General features: G+C 47.6%; 1 protein-coding gene across 7 annotated transcripts in view; it reads right to left on the reverse strand.

Annotated features, from left to right (window-relative positions):
• Positions 1 to 7,623, reverse strand: part of Kirrel1 (kirre like nephrin family adhesion molecule 1) — an 89,772-nt gene extending 82,149 nt beyond the window's left edge. For 3 of the 7 annotated variants that reach the window (XM_036190484.1, XM_036190483.1, XM_036190482.1), the window contains exon 1: positions 7,413 to 7,623. In XM_036190484.1, the coding sequence (XP_036046377.1) occupies positions 7,413 to 7,464 (52 nt within the window). In that variant the 5' untranslated portion in view covers positions 7,465 to 7,623. Of the gene's footprint in view, positions 1 to 5,630; positions 5,696 to 7,412 lie in introns of those variants that run through there. The other 4 variants (XM_036190486.1, XM_036190480.1, XM_036190479.1 and 1 more) reach the window with 4 other exon arrangements.
• Between the last annotated feature and the right edge of the window lie 9,486 nt (positions 7,624 to 17,109).

Here is a 17,109-nt window from a genome sequence, read left to right on the forward strand (position 1 = left end):
GAAATACCTATACCCAAGGAACCACAAGAGCCCATCACCTATCGGGAGAGGCTTACCGTGTGCAAATACACGTTGCGATGGTGACAGAGCTGAGGAGCCTGCCTAAAGACCCATCTCTCTGAAGGCATCTCCACCGTTAATCCATGTACGACTGTACAGTTCTGACATGCAGCCACGCCTAACTGTACATTTCTGGTGAGGGAGGGAACAAATTCTGCATTTTTTCCACATCCTCCCGTTAGGGTATACTCCTCATACTGCCTCAGAAGGAAATGCAGGCCAGAGAGAACAAGCAATCCTGTCCTAAAGAAGAATTTATTATTCTTAAGCCAAGTTAGGGAGCTGGGGAAAGAGATAACACACGGAAAACAGCTTCCTGAAATAGCCCTGCTGGGCCCTGAGTGCTACATGAGACTCAGCATCCTGCTCTCTCGTCTCTGCCTCAAAACCCAGGCCTCATGGCCTTCTGGGAGATTCTGACAGCACCTTCCCAGGGCTCAGACCCAGAGTGAAGCAGCAGTATTATCTCCTGGAAAACTAGCGGCATTTGCTAGAAATGTCTAGCCCAGATTTAAGACCCTCCATCTTGAAGAGGGTGGCTGGCTGCAAGGCCCATTTATTTCAATACCATCCCAATTTTGTTGAATGGGTTTGAGAAGGGCAGAGACGGATGAGCACTGCAGTCCCCAGAGACGAGAGAGGTTAATAAAAGTTGCTGAAGAAATTAAATGTGGAGGAAGGAGACACTGGGAGCGCCTTCCACATGGGAGAAGCTGATAGACAGAGAGTGGACTAGCAAGAAAAACGATCTTCAGAGGTATCTAGAAGCTGCGGCAGCTTCCATCCTGGGTGCCGTAAGAACTCAATCGAGTCCGCACTGTCTGGAAATCAAGAAGGGAAAGTTTAAGGGCTGGGGATGAAAGATACAGAGGGGGCAGAGTCAGAGAGCAGGGGACTCAAGGGCCCCAGCTTTCTCAGCCCGGCAGTGTGCACGTCAATCAGAGGGGATACAGACCATGCAACACAAGAACACTGCCCTCCAAGACTCGCGAGGGCTGCGACAGCTGGGAAGAAAAATGGCGGACATGGAACATGGTTTCCTTTCCACACCAACCAGTTCCACGGTGAATGAAAGGGCAGGAAAGACACAGGTTTCTATCCAGATGCGCCTGGGGAAGAGGAGTGCATGCACATAGTGACTGCACCTGCAGGCTTGGGTGTGGTCATACTACAGAAGAGGCAAATGGGTGTCGCCCTCAGGGGTGTCTCCCTGGGATCTATCCCCCCCCCCCACACACACACCATCCCAATGTCACCGCTGGTCTCTCATCCTGACTCTGTCGGGTACTGGCTGTGTCCTTTTGGACAATCGGTTGAACTTATCTAGTCTCCTAATTGCCCACCTGTAAAATGGGAATAACACTTGACATTGCTATTCTAATGCAAAGCACGAAGGAGTAGTTCTCCAAGTACGCAGGACTTCCTTCTCATTCAGAGAGCCATTCTGCATGGAGATTCCGAGGACTCTCTCTACTCCCCGGTCTCACATTTCAAGATCAAGAGCACAGCAACCTCTTTCTCCTCCTCCTCCACTGAAACCCCCAGCCTTTAACAGGTCAAAACCTCCTCCGAGAGACTGCCAAATTGACTGGCCTGGAGCCCTGGGAAGAGCTGGAGAACAAGTAGACGCAGGAGGGTGCAGCTTGGTCGGACTCTCCCGGAGCATCTTCCCTGACTTCAGAGGGAAATGTCTCCCAGAAACCGGGGAGATAGAGAAACGTGCCTCCTAGGCACATCCTCCATCTCAGCTCTCACCCCTTTCACAAGCCATCTAACTTCTCCGGAACTCCATTTTCTCCTCTACTAAATGGAAAAATAACAATGATCCTGCCTATATCACATGCTAATCTATCAAATGTTATGGTACATGTGACAGCTACTAAAATCTGAAAGCATTACACAGTTACAAAGCCAGAAGACAGACAGGAAAGAGAGGAGGGACGAGGCCTGTAGCTTAGTGATAAAACACTTGCCCAACCCAGGGCTTGATTGCCATCACAAAACCTCCCACCCCCACAAAATATACCTGAAAACATAGGAGGACAGAGGCTGGGGTGACACAAACCTCTTTTGGACAGGGATTCATATTTGACTCCCGCCTCTGTATGCTGATGTCAAATCCAGGGTAACTATGCGTAGCCTAGCATTCCTAGCCGAGAAACCACGGATAATTACGCAGCCTATCTCAGAGGACTGTTGTATGGAACGAGACAGCAGGCCCAGGTTCTCCTCCTGTTCTAATAGAGGTTGCCAACCCAGATAAGCTCTGTAGTGACATAAAAGGACTTGGATCAGGGTGTTAACACTCCGGAGATGGCCCTCGGTGAGTTGTTTAACCTCTCAATTTTGGTTTTCTTATCTATGAAATGGCAGGGACATCAGTTTTGAAAAGCACACAGCAGGAACTCAGTGAAAGGTAATGCTGACACCTGGGTATGTTGCTGACCTCCCATGATCCTTCTCAGTACCTTAAGCCACGCAAGTCCTGAGAGAGCCAGCTGAAAAGCAAAGCTGGGCACCTGCAGGTGAGCTGAACAAGATGCCTGAGTTTTCAGCCTCTACTGTGCCTACAGACTGCCATGCCAACAGTCCTACTATGCCTACAGTCCTACCATGCCTACAGCCCTACCTACAGCCCTACTGTGCCTACAGCCCTACTGTGCCTACAGCCCTACCTACAGCCCTACTGTGCCTACAGACTGCCATGCCTACAGTCCTACTGTGCCTACAGCCCTGCCCTGCCTACAGCCCTACTGTGCCTACAGCCCTGCCATGCCTACAGCCCTGCCATGCCTACAGCCCTACTGTGCCTACAGCCCTGCCCTGCCTACAGCTCTGCTGTGCCTAGTTTGGAGGCTACAGGTGAGAGGGCACAGGTTGTCCCCAGACTGCATTGAGTGCATCATCTCTTGCATGACTAAGACTCTACAGAGTCGGGGGGGGGGGGGGGGGAGGGGAAGGGAGGTCCTGGTGTATAAATCCATGGATTAGAAAGGCTAGCTTTCATATAAGGAACAAATACAAGCATATAAATCTTATCTGGAAAGTAAAGCCCTTTTAACAAATAACCAGCAGATCGCCCTATCGTGAAGAAAGAGTAACCCCCAAATAGTGCAGAATCTCAAAATGAAAGACTGTTTTTAAAAGTTTAAAGGCTACTACCTTGATGAAACAATCCCCTTCTTCACACTTACTCTACCATGGACCAGAAAACAAAAATCCTGCCCCAGCCCAGCTCCACTCCCTGCTGGCTGAGGGGTCCTTGGCAAAGGAGAAGAGTGTAGGTTTTAGAATCAGCTGGCTCCGATGACTGCCTACCTTAGATATCTGAACCTCAGTTTCCCATCTAGGAAGAAGGAATGAATTGCCTGGCCTATCTCAGGGGACGGTTGGAGGGCTTAAGTTAACACGCACTTAAAGTCATTACCATGAGAACGCACGGGAGGAACTGTCTCACACTCTGAAGCACCACCGGTTCTCATTTCACCCAAAAGCTCGAGCCCTTCCCGTTTGCCCTCCCCTCATGCCCCATCTGCAGGCCTGTTCTGAGAGCACCAACCAGGGGGAAGGCTGAATTGTGTCCCTTAGATCAGCCTCGGCCAGGTTCTCTCTCTGAGAGCTGCACAGCACGGCCAAGGACCCAAAGCAGAGGAGCTGTAAGTGCAAAGAGAGCCATAAGCAGGAAAATAGAAGGGACCGTCCACTCAACATCTGTCCACTCACGTTCAGACACAAAGTCAGAACACAGTCACTGGACACTTCTGTGCCAGACACCATTCCATGCACTCTCCGTAGATTGATACATGTTGATAATCCATGGGTTAACATATCCACCACCACCACTTTGCATACATCTAAACTGGAGCACCTAATGAGCACATAACCTCTTCAGACTACCAACATGGGAGAGCTGAAGAAGTCTCTGATGTCTTCTATTTATTTATTTACTGAGGGGACTTACAATTTAGCCTTGACTGGTCTGAAACTTGGTATATGTAGTCCAAGCTGGCCTTGAACTCACAGTCCTCCTGCCTCAGCCTCTTGAATGCCAGGATTCCAGGCATACCAGGCTGAGACTGTGACGTCATCACCATTTAATAAGACCTCCAGCCTGCACTGCGGCTCACTCATCAATCGAGTATTAAGGGGAACTGACTATAGGCACAGCACAGTGCCCCGCGTTGTAGGATAAGAGAGAAGTGAAGACTTGGTCCTAAGGGGTCACAAAGGAGGCTTTCTCAGAGTGCAGTTCTCTGCAAGCATGGAGTAAGCATGGGGCTTCGTCATCCTACCCCACTGGAGAGGCAAAGTGGGGCCAGCTAACCACCCAGTGGCAAGAAGGAGCACAGGTTGGAAGGACTGGATGCCACCCCCCTCCTGTCCTGCCTGGGTGTTGCAGACACATCCCTGTGGTACCCAGCACTGGCTTCTTCGTGTCTCCCTCTGAGTTTGAGTAGAAGGCTGAAAAAGAGTCCAGTCAAAGTCAGGGGCGGACTAACAGCTTGATTTCTGCCAGGTTCGCCTACCTCTACCCCAGCTCAGTACCCAGCTTTGGGCAGAAGTAGGACATTGGGAGTGTGTGGAGTGCGTGTGTGTGTGTGTGTGTGTGTGTGTGTGTGTGTGTGTGTGTGTGCAGAACAGAGCTGTAGAATCCAGGCTCTCCGTTCTCTGCCAGGATATAACTGTGCACAGGGAGCTAAATGCTGGAAACATAGGAGGCCCTTGGGCCTCTCTGCTGCACCCCTTAGTCTCCTTGGAGCAAAGGCAGAACAGCCAGGAGGAGCTTTTGGGGGGCGGGTACCAGAGGAACAGATTTTCCTCCTCCAGCCAGAGCCACCAGCCTCTGGAGGCAGCTCCCACTGGAGCCATCCTGTCATCCCACATTGCTCTGATTAACTACAATCCTTCCTTTTCAATTTCTCCTCCCTGAGACTAGGGAGGGAGAAAAATCTCTTAGAAAATGAATAAATATTTCACTTTTCAGCGTAATCAGTCTGGGGAGCTGGGGCATGATGGACACAGTAGCGGGGGATGGGGGGAGATAATGGTTTTCATTTAGATAAGATACAGAAAATTATTTAGTAAAAAATGAAAATTGATGGAGCCCATTGAAATCCTTTAAAACACGATTTTTATCACCCAGCTAGGCTGGATTTCCTTCCCCTTGCTAGCTCTCCTCTGTTCTCAGCGCTGCTGCCCCTATGACCACCTTCTTCTCTTCCTCCTCAGTCTCCACTACCATCGCTCTGCCTTCAACTCACTGCTACCCACACTGTGTGCTCTCTCTTGCTTGTCAGTGTCCCCAGGTCCCCCATGTCTCCCCTAAGGGGCTCCTCCCCAGCCCTGTGCTGAGTGTCCCCCGAAGACTCAGTAGTGATTTCCTCTCCCTCCTGGCTCCCTTCTCCCATTGCTTTCCTCCCCTGTGACCCCCAAATACACCCGCACCCCTCTTGCAGTTCTTGCTTTCACCTCTGACAGAGTCAAGAAGGCTGGGGGTTCAATTGCATCCTCCCTAGCCACACCCACCCACAAAGATGGAGAGGTACATGGCAAGCTTTTTTTTTTCTGACCTTCTATCAGTCCAGATTCAAGCTGCATGAATCTCCTGTTTTCCTCGCTGCAGCTTCTGTTCCTTAAAGCTCATTCCTTAAAGCACAAGAAGGCTGCAAGAGAGGGCCAAGGCAGAAGCCTGCTCCCAAAACATCAGAACTGACACAGTTGCCCCTCCCCCGCCATGCTCTTCCCCTCCCCCTCTCTAGCAACCTGGCTGCACGAAGTCAGAACTTATCTTCCCAACTTTCTGCCAAGTAGTCAACCCTGAGGCCGGGCCTTCTTCCTCCGGCCTCACTCCTGCTCTCCAGAGCATGGACGTGTGCCTTTCCACGTTCTAAGAGGGTCCTGGGGCTCTGGGGAAGAAAGGTGAATCAAGACCCCTGAACTAAGCCAGGTTTGCCTTCAGAGCAGAGGAGAGGGCTAGCAAAGAGAGGAGGGGTCCAGTGAAACACTCCACCCCATACACACCACACCACACACCACAACACACACACCACACACCACCACCACCACCACACACACACACACACACACACACACACACACACACACACACACACACACACACACGCTATTCAGGAGAGGAAGAGAGCTGGCCAATGCCTGAGGCTCTTTCCATTCGGCGGCTTCCCAGATCACTCACCCACCCCAATGAGAGACCACCTCCTCCATTTTGAAGACGGTACATCTCTGTAGGCGCCTGCCTACAAGAATGTCTGCCCAAGTTTCTTTGTTTGCTCCATGGTTGGGGTATGTGTAAAAGCAATTCTGTGTGAGTGGATATTACGTCCTTTGAACGTAGCATACATGCATATACAGTGTAAGTTTGATGCCTGATGCCGGAGGAGTGTAGGACTAGGTAAGTGTGTGTCGGCTTGGGAGAGGAATCTTCCTTCTTAAGAGGTGTCAATCAATGTCTTTGTGTCTGTGTCTGTCTCTGTGTGGGGATGTTTGTGGGGATGTCTTCATAGGTGAGCAGTCTGTCTCAATGTCTCTGTTTGAAGCCATTTGTGTGTCAATTTCTGTGTTCCCGTTTGGGGGAGGAGCCCAACAATATTAAATCTTCCTTGGAGTCAGTCTCAGGAAACAAGACCCCATTCCCACAAGACCCCAAGCCTGGCTGGGGTTTGGACCTTGGTTCCTTCACGGGCACCCAGGCCGGTGTACCTGAACACCCTCATCTCTCTCTCCCGGTTTACTTCCAAGCTCTGTCCGGCCAGTTCCAAAGGAGCCTCAGATATCTGCACTTTGCTGACCTAAACTGAGTGCCTGACCCGATCAACTCCCGCTTCTCCTGATGAATCCAAACAACCCCGGTATCTGGACTTCCACCTCTCACCCACAGCCTGCAGGGCTGGGGGGCCGAATGCAGCCTTCTTTTGAGGGGCAACCCCCAAGCAGTTAGCAGCCGCACTTCAAATGAAGGTGACTCTGGGCTGGATTAGTAGGGTAGCAGGATCCCTCAGCCTCATCTTTGGGAGCCTGCGTCCGTGCTTTCGCGCACTCCACCCCCCAAATCTGAAATCCCACCTCTTCCCAGCCTCTCTCTTGGCCAGGACCCAGGAGTCCGGCTCTGGCTCAGGAGGTGGAGGGAGGGAGAACTGCCAGGGACTGGAGGAAACACTCTGAGCACTCGGGTCCCATTTCTACTCGGATCTCGGCTTTCGCGACCTAAGTTCTCTGTTCTCCCGCGCAGCCGGAGGAAGCAAGTTGGGCCGTTTCACTAAGAACTCCTCCGGTGTTCTCCGGGTGACTCCGCGCCCCTTCCCAGGACTCCCCAGCCCGCGGCTGGGGCTTACCTTGCGAGAAAGTGTCGGAGAGAGTGAGGATCCAGATGAGGAGGCTCAGCATGCTGTCCGCCCGCCGCTGGGCCCAAGTCGGCGCGAGCCGGGCCGCCGCTGGCTCTCCCTCCTCCCTCCCGCCCTTGCACACTCGGCGCACACTCGCTTGCCTCTCTCGCCGCGGGCTCGCTCCCCTGGCCCCTCCTCTCGTCCCGCGCCCCCTAATAATTTCTGCCCTCCAGCTTTATCTCTCGGGGCCTCTCTCAACCTCGGCGCCGCGCTCTCCCTCCCTCTCCCTCTCTCTCTTCCCTCCCCGGCTCCCTCCCTCTTCCTGACGTCTGCTCTCCCTCCGACGGCGCCTCCCTCCACTGCCCTCCCCTGGTCCCCCAACGCGCGCGCACACACTCGCTCGGCTCGCTGGAGCCGAGATGGGAGGAGAGCAAAGAGAAAGGAATTGAGGGCAGAGGCAAGGGGTGGGGAGGGGTGGGGAGAACGCGGCGTCGCAGGCTCTGCAGCAAGGACCGCTGGGCCCCGGTCCACCCGCGCCCCTCCGGGGCCGAGACCTACTTTTGCCCCCAGTGGCATAACTGAGCCGGGCAGAGGGTGGCAGCCAGGGCTGAGGACGAACCTCCATCAATTGGGGGACTGTGTTGGAAGGGGTGTGCTTGTGTCTTGGGGGGGGGGGCGGTTATTAAAAGCTTTAAGATCTCTTTTTCATTCTAATCACACGCCACAGGATCTAACCCTAGATGCCTACATTAAGAATTCTCAATTAACTAGAGAATGTTGGAGGGGAGAAGCTCTCCCAGCCTACAAATCTCAAGACTGGAGAAATCTTGAATCTGCCTCTGAGCTCTTTCTGGAGGGCTTCAGCCAGCCACGTTGAGGCCCGCCTCAGCGCTGGAGTCCGTAGCAGCCACCACGAAGAGGCGCAGTTAACTCTTCCTTTGTTCATCCCAGACATCTATCCATCCCGAAGGGAAAGCCAACCAACTCCATGGTTTTCTCTTGTGCCTCCCCGAAGGGTTGCCACAGAAGACAGCCAGCGAACGATCTCTAAGCACTCAGGGGCTTGAGATGCAGTGGGGCGGAAAGGTAGAGAACCGAAGTGGAAGGGCATTTGGGAGGGTGGTCCTGTGAAGGGCCCAGTGTAAGTAGCCATCTGCCCCCCCCCCCCCCAGTCCCTAAATAAATCCTGCTTCCAGGGCTGCCGAGACCGACTGAAGCCTGGACCCTAGAGAATGAGTATGGGAAAATAATAGAAAAGTCACAGGAATTGCACAACTTTCCAATTATGCTGATCTGGAGAGGTCTCCACCTCTCCTCGGATTCTAGATCGCCTGAGTCCCTGAAAAGCTCCTGGCCAGGATAGCTTGATCTTGAGGCCTGGAGCTAAGGCGCATAGCTCTAGTGCCCTCTGCTGATGTGAGATGGCCACAGTTCCTCCAAAAAACCTTGACAAATAGGCTGAGTGGTCCAGACACAACCACACACAACTAGAGGACACAAACACAGTAAACAAAACAAACACAAAACCGGAAACCAAAAAGCCCATATTCAGAAGCATAATATGCAAGGATTCAGAGAGTTTTATGTTAAAAAAACACCTGGACGCATAGGCAAAACCATAATATAAAAACAGGGATATCTAGTCCAGAGATTGAGAATACCATTCCACACTGAGACACACACCCATACAAACACATGCCAGCACTTGGACATGCTAGAATTTTTAATTTATTAATTCATTAACTCATCATTCAGCAGATATTTCTTTTGTGCTTAATATGGTCCAGTCACAAAACTAGACTTTCTGAAATAAATAAATAAATAAACAAACAAACAAATAAATAAATAAATAAATAAATCTGAGTATAGTGGTACATGTCTGTAATCCTATCTCAGGAGACAAAGGTGGAGAATTAGCTGAACATCGTGGCACACCATTTAATCCCAGTACTTAGAAAGTAGAGGTGAGTCTATCTCTGTGACTAGGGGCCAGCCTGGTCTATTGGGAAGTTCCAGGATTTTAAGATGGGCTTAAATGAAAGCCCATCTTAAAACAAAAGAAACAAAAAACAGAACCATAAGTTCAAGGAGAATTCAGGAACCCAGCCTAATAATGACACCCTGTCACAGAAAAAGCACATGTGATAAATACAAATTTCCCCCTTTAGTGTTTCACTTGAGAGGGAGGGAGTCCATAAAAATTATAATGTACTAGGTTATGTTAAATGTTATGGGTGACAAAACAATAAAGGAATGGAGAAGGAAGAAAGGAGTGTTTTTTCTTATAAATGGTCAAGGAAACTGTCCCCCTGGGGTAACACTGCAGATTTGTCTCTGCAGGCCACTGAGGACAGAACATAGCAAGTGGACAGTCACAGACCAAGTACCTCCTCAAGTCAGGGAATTCTGGAAGTGAAACAGAATTTTACTCTGATGAGTGCATGCTATGGAGGGGCTGGCAAGCAGTGAGAAAAGAAGATGCTAAGAAGATGTCCCCAGCAGCCAAGGAGCTCCTTCCCTATGCCTTAGTGTGCCTGGCCCTCTCCCTTTAAATACAAACATCCATCAATTAGCATGAAAGAAGTGCCTTCCTCTCATCTCTAGACTCCTTCTGCAAGCTACTCAGCATTGATCCTAAAACCTGATGCTCCTTTGCCTAGCAGTCCCCAACACCAGACGTTACTGTCTCCTGATAGGCTTTTAGAAAACAACACTGAGACCTAGTCCTGAAAGGATGGGTTGTTCTGGTGTGTCACCCAAGCATCACTGATTTCAAACATACCTCCATGTGACTTGAGTGAGCATTATGGAGCTGAATGCTGCTCTTGCCCTCTTCTCTCTGCTAACATACCTGTCCTATTACTGATCTTGGTTCACCTCCTTTTCCTGGGCCAACCCCAGGGAAGCTCCCAAGCTCTGCTCCATTTTCACTTCTGTAACACCAATGCTCACAGTTCTGTCTAAGTAGCTTAACTGAGTCTCCTGGGGTCTGACCACATACATACCTTTCATCAAAGGAGGCATCCTGAAGCTCAGTCTTCCTGTATCAAGAGGTACTGTGAAGACAAACTTCGTGTGTCCCAACAGACTAGACAGACTCCTTCCTTAGCACAGGATGTCTGCCTCCTCATTAAAATTTAGCTCCTTGGAGGCAAGGACTGTCTGTCTCCTTAGTGTAGAACTTCCTGAGAGCACAGAAGAAGCTGGATCTCCCTTCTTAATGGCTGGGGTAGCAGAGTAGTTGGGAGGTGGGAAATGTAGATGGACACTGAACCAGACAGAGTGGAAGATTCTCTCCCTGATATTTACTCTAGAGTTAGGAAAGAAAGGCTAAGATCTTAATTCTCCAGCCTGGAAAATAATCTTGACCCTAACATGGTGGTTCTCAACCTTTCTAACGCTGCCACCAAAAAGACTCTTTAATGCAGTTCCTCATGTGGTGACCTCCAACCACAAAATTATTTTTGTTGCTACTTCATAACTGTAATTTTGCTACTGTTGTGAATCATAATGTAAATACTTGAACTGCAGGCTATCTGATGTGTGACCCTCGTGAAAGAGTCGTTCAATTCCCAAGGAGCTGCAACCCACAGGTTGGGAAGAACTGCTCTAACAAACCTCTTCGGGAGTCCCTCTGGGTGAGGGAACCTCAGAAACTTTGCCCTTGCTCCTCTTTACCATTCTCTGCCTAGCCAAGCCAGCAGCCCAGAGTTTGGGAGACATAGCTTTTCCCCAGACTTCTCCAAGCAGAGGCAGCTGTCTCTCGCTGTGTCTTACAAGTCTGGTAGCTACACAAATCCTTCCAGATGGTACGCTTTGAGTTTCCAGCTGCTACAGCAGTCCATTTGCTCATCTTTTCATTTTCTTTAAGGTGCCAGCGTTGGATGTATATAGCAATGGGGCAGGAGCCAGGAGGGACTCCAGTCTGCACAGTGAGGGAAGCGTGGTGAGCAGAGGAAGAACAAGCATCCATGGAAGCATCCTGGCCATTAGGCCAAGGAGCGCTGGACTCTCTGTGAAGGGTACCCAGCCATGCAAAGGAGTGGGAATAGAAGTTCTAGGCACACAAACTGCTGTGTCCTCATCCCATGTTTGCTGGCTGAGCTTGATATCTTGCCGAGGATTAGGGTCCCGGAAGTTGAAATGGTATCTCCCCGCTCTATGTGTGCAAAAGCAAAGGAGATAGTCTATGGATGCCCAGCTTTCTGGTTCCTTAAGACCTAGAGCTGTCAGGAGGCAGTTCAGCTGAAGTTGGGCATCCTAGGCAACCACAGTTCTGTTAGTAAGCGGACATCTTCATTCAGCCTTACTTTGACTTCCTGAAGAAGTCAAAGACCAGAGGGAACAGCCTAAGCGAGGGAACAGCGTGTCTACTAGAGAGGACAAAAGGCCCTATGTCGACTTGAATGTGAACCACCTAGGACATCAGTGAAGTGGACCTTTCCAGATATGGTTAAGTCATGAATTCTGACAAACAGTTTGGCAGGGAGTAGAACTTTGGAAAGTGGAGAGTCTGGTTCAAGGAGGTAGGTCAATGGCAGTGTGTCCCTGTGGCATAAGACTCTGGCCCATTCCTGGTAATGATCTACTAGGCTCCCTGTCTGCCATGATGTGAGCTGTGGTTCTTGGGAGGTTTCTGTTTACCTGGCATCACTGAGTGAAACATTTGGAATCACTAGCAAAAGCAACCCTTTTCCCCTTAAGTCGATTCTATCAGGTATTTGGTCACAGTGACAATAGAACAAAAACATTGTAAAGGACCACCACCTGCTGCTGTGAAAGGCTGGACTATTTAGGGAAAGATGGTGTGAGTAGGTTGAAACTTCTCTGGATTTTAGAGGAGAACACTGGCCAAGACACATTCCCCATGGGCACCAGTCTTGCCTGTGCGCAGCTGGCCTCCAGTCCACACCACTCATTTTTAGCGTTTTATATTTAAGTTCCACACAGGAAGACTATTGGTGTGAAATGGACCAGTTAACTCTTATTGGGTGTAATAAGGATTTCACTGTCTAAGCTTACAGGAATTAGAGGCTCTTTGCTTCTAGTAATTGGTCCGTTGAGAAGGCCTCTCAGCTCAGGATCTGCCCACGGATACTATTAACCACCCCACTTCCCCCTCTGAATCCGAGTACCATTCCAGATATTTTATCACAGAAGTCGTCCTTGTACCCAGACGATTGACTCTTAGATACTTTTGCCTTGGCAGGTCTCTGAAAATTGGGGAATCAAGTGAGTGGGAACTGAGGGACACTAGGGAGATTGCTTCTCTTCCTCCTCCTCCTTTTTCTTCTTGGAAGACAGAATTTCTCTGTGTAGCCCTGGCTGTCCTGGAAATCGCTCTGTAGACCAGGTTGGTCTTGAACTCAAAAAGTCACTGCCGTCTGCCTGTCTTGTCTTCTTTGGGTTTTAGTTTTCATTACTTTTCTTTTTTCCTTATAATCACTTTAAATACATTAATTTTATTTACTTACTTATTTACTTTTATTGAAAATTCACACACTATATTCTGATCACAGTTTCTCCTCCTCCGTCTTTTCCCAGATCTCCCCATCTTCCAACCACCCAACTCCACATCTCTTTCTCTCCTTCTTTGGTAAACAAATAGGGAAAAAAAGCCAGAATTAACAACAATAACAACAACAACAACAACAACAAAGCCATAAGAAACACAGGCACACCATAAACACGAAATTGAAAACCATAATATACAAGCAAAGGACCATTAAGATAAAATAATATAAAAACAAATAAAAACAGCTGGGAGGTGCACGCCTTTAGTCCTAGCATTTGGGAGGCAGAGGCAGGCCGATCTTTGTGAGTTTGAGTCCAGCCTGGTCTACAAAGTGAGTTCCAGGACAGCCAGGGCTACACAGAGAAACTGTCTCGCAAAACAAAACAAAACAAAACAAAACAAACAACAAACACACAAAAAATACCACACACAAAAAGCCCAAACAAAGCAATATGAGACACAAAAATAATCTATAAAAGCAACATTGAGTTTGGTTTGTGTTGGCCACCTTCTGCTACACATGGGACTTACCCTCATGTGTGGTTTATATACCTACTGAGACTCTGTTGAACAAAAACATATTTTTCCTTTGCCAGTAGATGTCAATTCCAAATAACTTTTTGGTTATGGGTGGGAGCATGTGTCCACTTTCCCCTCTCAATGCTGGGACACTGTCTGGCTTGAACCTGTGCTGGACTTGTGCATGCTGCCACAGTCTCTGTGAGTTGATATGTGCATCAGTCCTGTTGTGTCTTGGATCCCTCGTGTCATCCATCTCCTCTGGCTATTACAATCTTTTGGCATCCTCATCTGCATACTTCCCTGAGCCCTCAGGCAATGGGTCTGGGTGTTCCAAAGTTTCTCATTCTCTGCACATTGGCCAGTGGTGGATCTTTATATTAGTTCCCATCTGCTACAAGAAGCAGCATCTCTGAAGACAGCTGAGAAAGAAGCTGATCTATGGTACAATTGAATGTTTTTAGGAGGCATTTTATTACTGTCTTCCTTTAGCAGAGCAATACTATTTGGTTTTCCCCTAGGCCCATGTACTATCTATTCTCAGGTTTTGGGCTACCAGAGTAGTGTCAAGTATGGGGTCCATCTCTTGTGTAGTGGGTCTTAAATCCAATCAGAGAGTGGTTGTCTATTTCCATATTGTTTGTGCCTTTATTGCACCAGTATACCATGCAGGTAGGTCACCATTGTAGATCTCAGGTTTTGTAGCTGGGTTGGTGGTTATCTGCTGGGGGATGTTTTTCTGTATGATGTGAATAAGTGTTGTTCCCATTGGTTAATAAATAAGCTGCTTTGGCCTATGGCAAGGCAGCTTAGAGGCAGGCAGGAAATCCAAGGAGAGAGACAGGAAAGAGAAAGGTGAAGTCTGGGGAGATGCCAGCCTGTCGCCCAAGGAGCAACATGCCAGCAGATGAGTAAAGCCATGGAACATGTGGCAAAACAGATGAATAGAAATGGGTTAATTTAAGATATAAGAGCTAGCAAGAGGCCTGCCATGGGATTTACAGTTCATAACTATAAGCCTCTGAATGATGATTGTATAAGCGGCTGAGGGACCGCTGGGCTGGGCAGGACAGGAGAAACCTTCTGGCTACAGTTACCTTTCTCCTCTGATGACATGTAGAGTATCTTCCAGTACCATGAACACTAACTAGTCAGTAGGGGTCAAGGATCTAGGTAGGCACCAGCTCAGCATCTCTGTTCAGTGAGATATGTATGTGTTCTCTTCAGCAATAGGACCTTACCATCAGTTTTTGGAGAGCAATCAATAGCCTTGACAATAAATAACCTGAGTTGTTTAGGGGATTCTATGGGGCCTTTTTGGACAACTCAACTAGCTGTAACTCATTCCTGCCACTGGAAGTCTCACTGGGTGGCAAAATATACCTAGTCAGGGCATTCTTTCCCCAATCTTTGCTGACTTCATTCAGATTTCTTCCATAGACATATCTATTTTGGGAAGTTTCCACTGAAGTAGGTTTCCATGCGGCTGTTCCGATGGCCCTCAGAATTTGTTGTCCTCCTGCATTCCTGCATTACTCTCCGATTCCTTTCCCTCCCCTTTTAACCCTCCCACGCCAGTCTTGCCCATGCCTCTCCATAACTCTCTATTCTATTTCCCCTTCCTTGGGAGTCTCTTCTTCTATACATAACCTCTGTGGTTATACGGATTACAGCATGCCTATCAAGGGCTTAAAAGCTAATATTCACATATAAGAGAATACACACCATATTTGTCTTTTTAGATCTGGGTTAGGTCACTCAGAATGAATTTTTTCTAATTCCATCCATTTATCAGCAAATTTCATTATTTCTTTTTAACAGCTAAATGATATTCCATTGTGTAAATGTACCAGATTTTCTTTATCTGTTTATCCATTGACATCTAGATGACTTCTAATTTCTGGCTATTATGAATAGAGCAGCAATGAACATGAATGAGGAAGTATCTTTGCAGTAGGATGTAGAGCTTTTGGATATATGCACAAGATAGTATAGCTGGATCCTGAGGTAGACTTATCTATCCACAACTTCCTGAGCAAACCCCACACTGGTTTCCATAGAGCTATAGATGATTGCACTCTAATCACGTGGATGCATGTTCCCCTCCCCCACATCCTCACTAGCATGAGCTGTCATTTGTTTATTTTATTTGTTTTTCAAGACAGGGTTTCTCTGTGTAACAGCACTGGCTGTCCTGGAACTCACTCTGTAGACCAGGCTGGCCTCGAACTCACAGAGATCTGCTGCCTCTGCCTCCCGAGTGCTGGGATTAAAGGTGTGCGCCACTACCGCACGCCATGTCATTTGTTTTATTAATATTGGCCATTCCGACTGGCATAAGATGAATCTCAGAGTAGTTTTGATCTTCGCTTCCCTGATGACTAAGGAGGTTGAACATCTCTTTTGTTTTTCAGCCATTTATGTTTCATCTATTGAGATTTCTCTGTTTAGTTCTATACCCATTTTTAAAAATTGGATTATTTGATTTTCTGATGTCCACCTTTTTGAGTTTTCTATATAGTTTGAATATGAGCCTGTTATCAAATGTGTAGTTGATAAAGAACTTCTCTCATCCTGTATCCTGCCACCTTGGCTGAATGACGGTGTCCTTCGCTTATAGAAGCTGTTCTGTTTCATGAGGTCCCGTTTATTATTATCTTTGTACCTGTGCTATTGGTGGCCCGCTTAGAAAGTCTTTTCCTATGCCTATGAGTTCAATGCTATTCCCTACTTTCTTTTCTGTCTATCAAATGGAGATTAGCTAGCTTTCTGTTGAGGTCCTTGCTCTGTCTGGAACTGTTTTATGCAGGGTGATAACTATGAATGTATTTGCATTTTTTATATGCAACCATCTAGTTTCACCAGTGCCATTTGTTGAAGGTGCTGTCTTTTTTCCAGTGTGTATTTCTGGATTCTTTGTCAAAAATCAGGTGTCCACCTATGTCTGGGTCTTCAATTTGATGCCATTGATCAATGTATCGGTTTTCATGTCAATACCATGCTGTTTTTTATGACCACACCACTGTATTACAACTTGAAATCGGGAATGGTGACACCTCCTGAACTTCTTTTATTGTTCAGAATTGTTTTAGCTATACTGCATTGTTTTGTGTGTCTATACAAAGCTGAAAATTGTTTTTTAAATTTCTACGAAGAATTATGTTGGTATTTTGATGGGGATTGTATTGAATCTGTAGATTTCTTTTGATAGAATGGCCATGTTACTACATTAATCCTACCAATCCAAGAGCATCATTTCATCTTCTGGTTTCTCTCCTTTTTCTCTTCTTTCTCTCTTTTCTTTTCTTTTTTTCTTTCTTCAATGTCTTAAAGTTTTTGTTATGTGTTTTTCACTTTCTTGATTAAAATTACCCAAGGATATTTTTCCGTTTTTTGAGGCTATTATGGAAGGTATTCTTTCCTTGATTTCTTTCTCTGCCTGTCATCTGTATACAGCTACACACTGATTTGTGAGCGATAATTTTGTATCCTGCTATTTTGCTGAAAGTGTTTATCAGCTATAGAAGTTTCCTGGTGAAATTTTTAGGGTCATTTATGTATCCGACCACATAATCTACAAATAAAGATACTTTGACTTCTTCCTTTCCAGTTTGTAATCCCTTAGTCCCTTCAGGTTTGAATTTTTTTTTTTTCTTTTCTCTCCTTTTTTTT

This window comes from Onychomys torridus, chromosome 6 (assembly GCF_903995425.1).
Source record: "Onychomys torridus chromosome 6, mOncTor1.1, whole genome shotgun sequence".
In the NCBI taxonomy this organism is placed as follows: domain Eukaryota; kingdom Metazoa; phylum Chordata; class Mammalia; order Rodentia; family Cricetidae; genus Onychomys; species Onychomys torridus.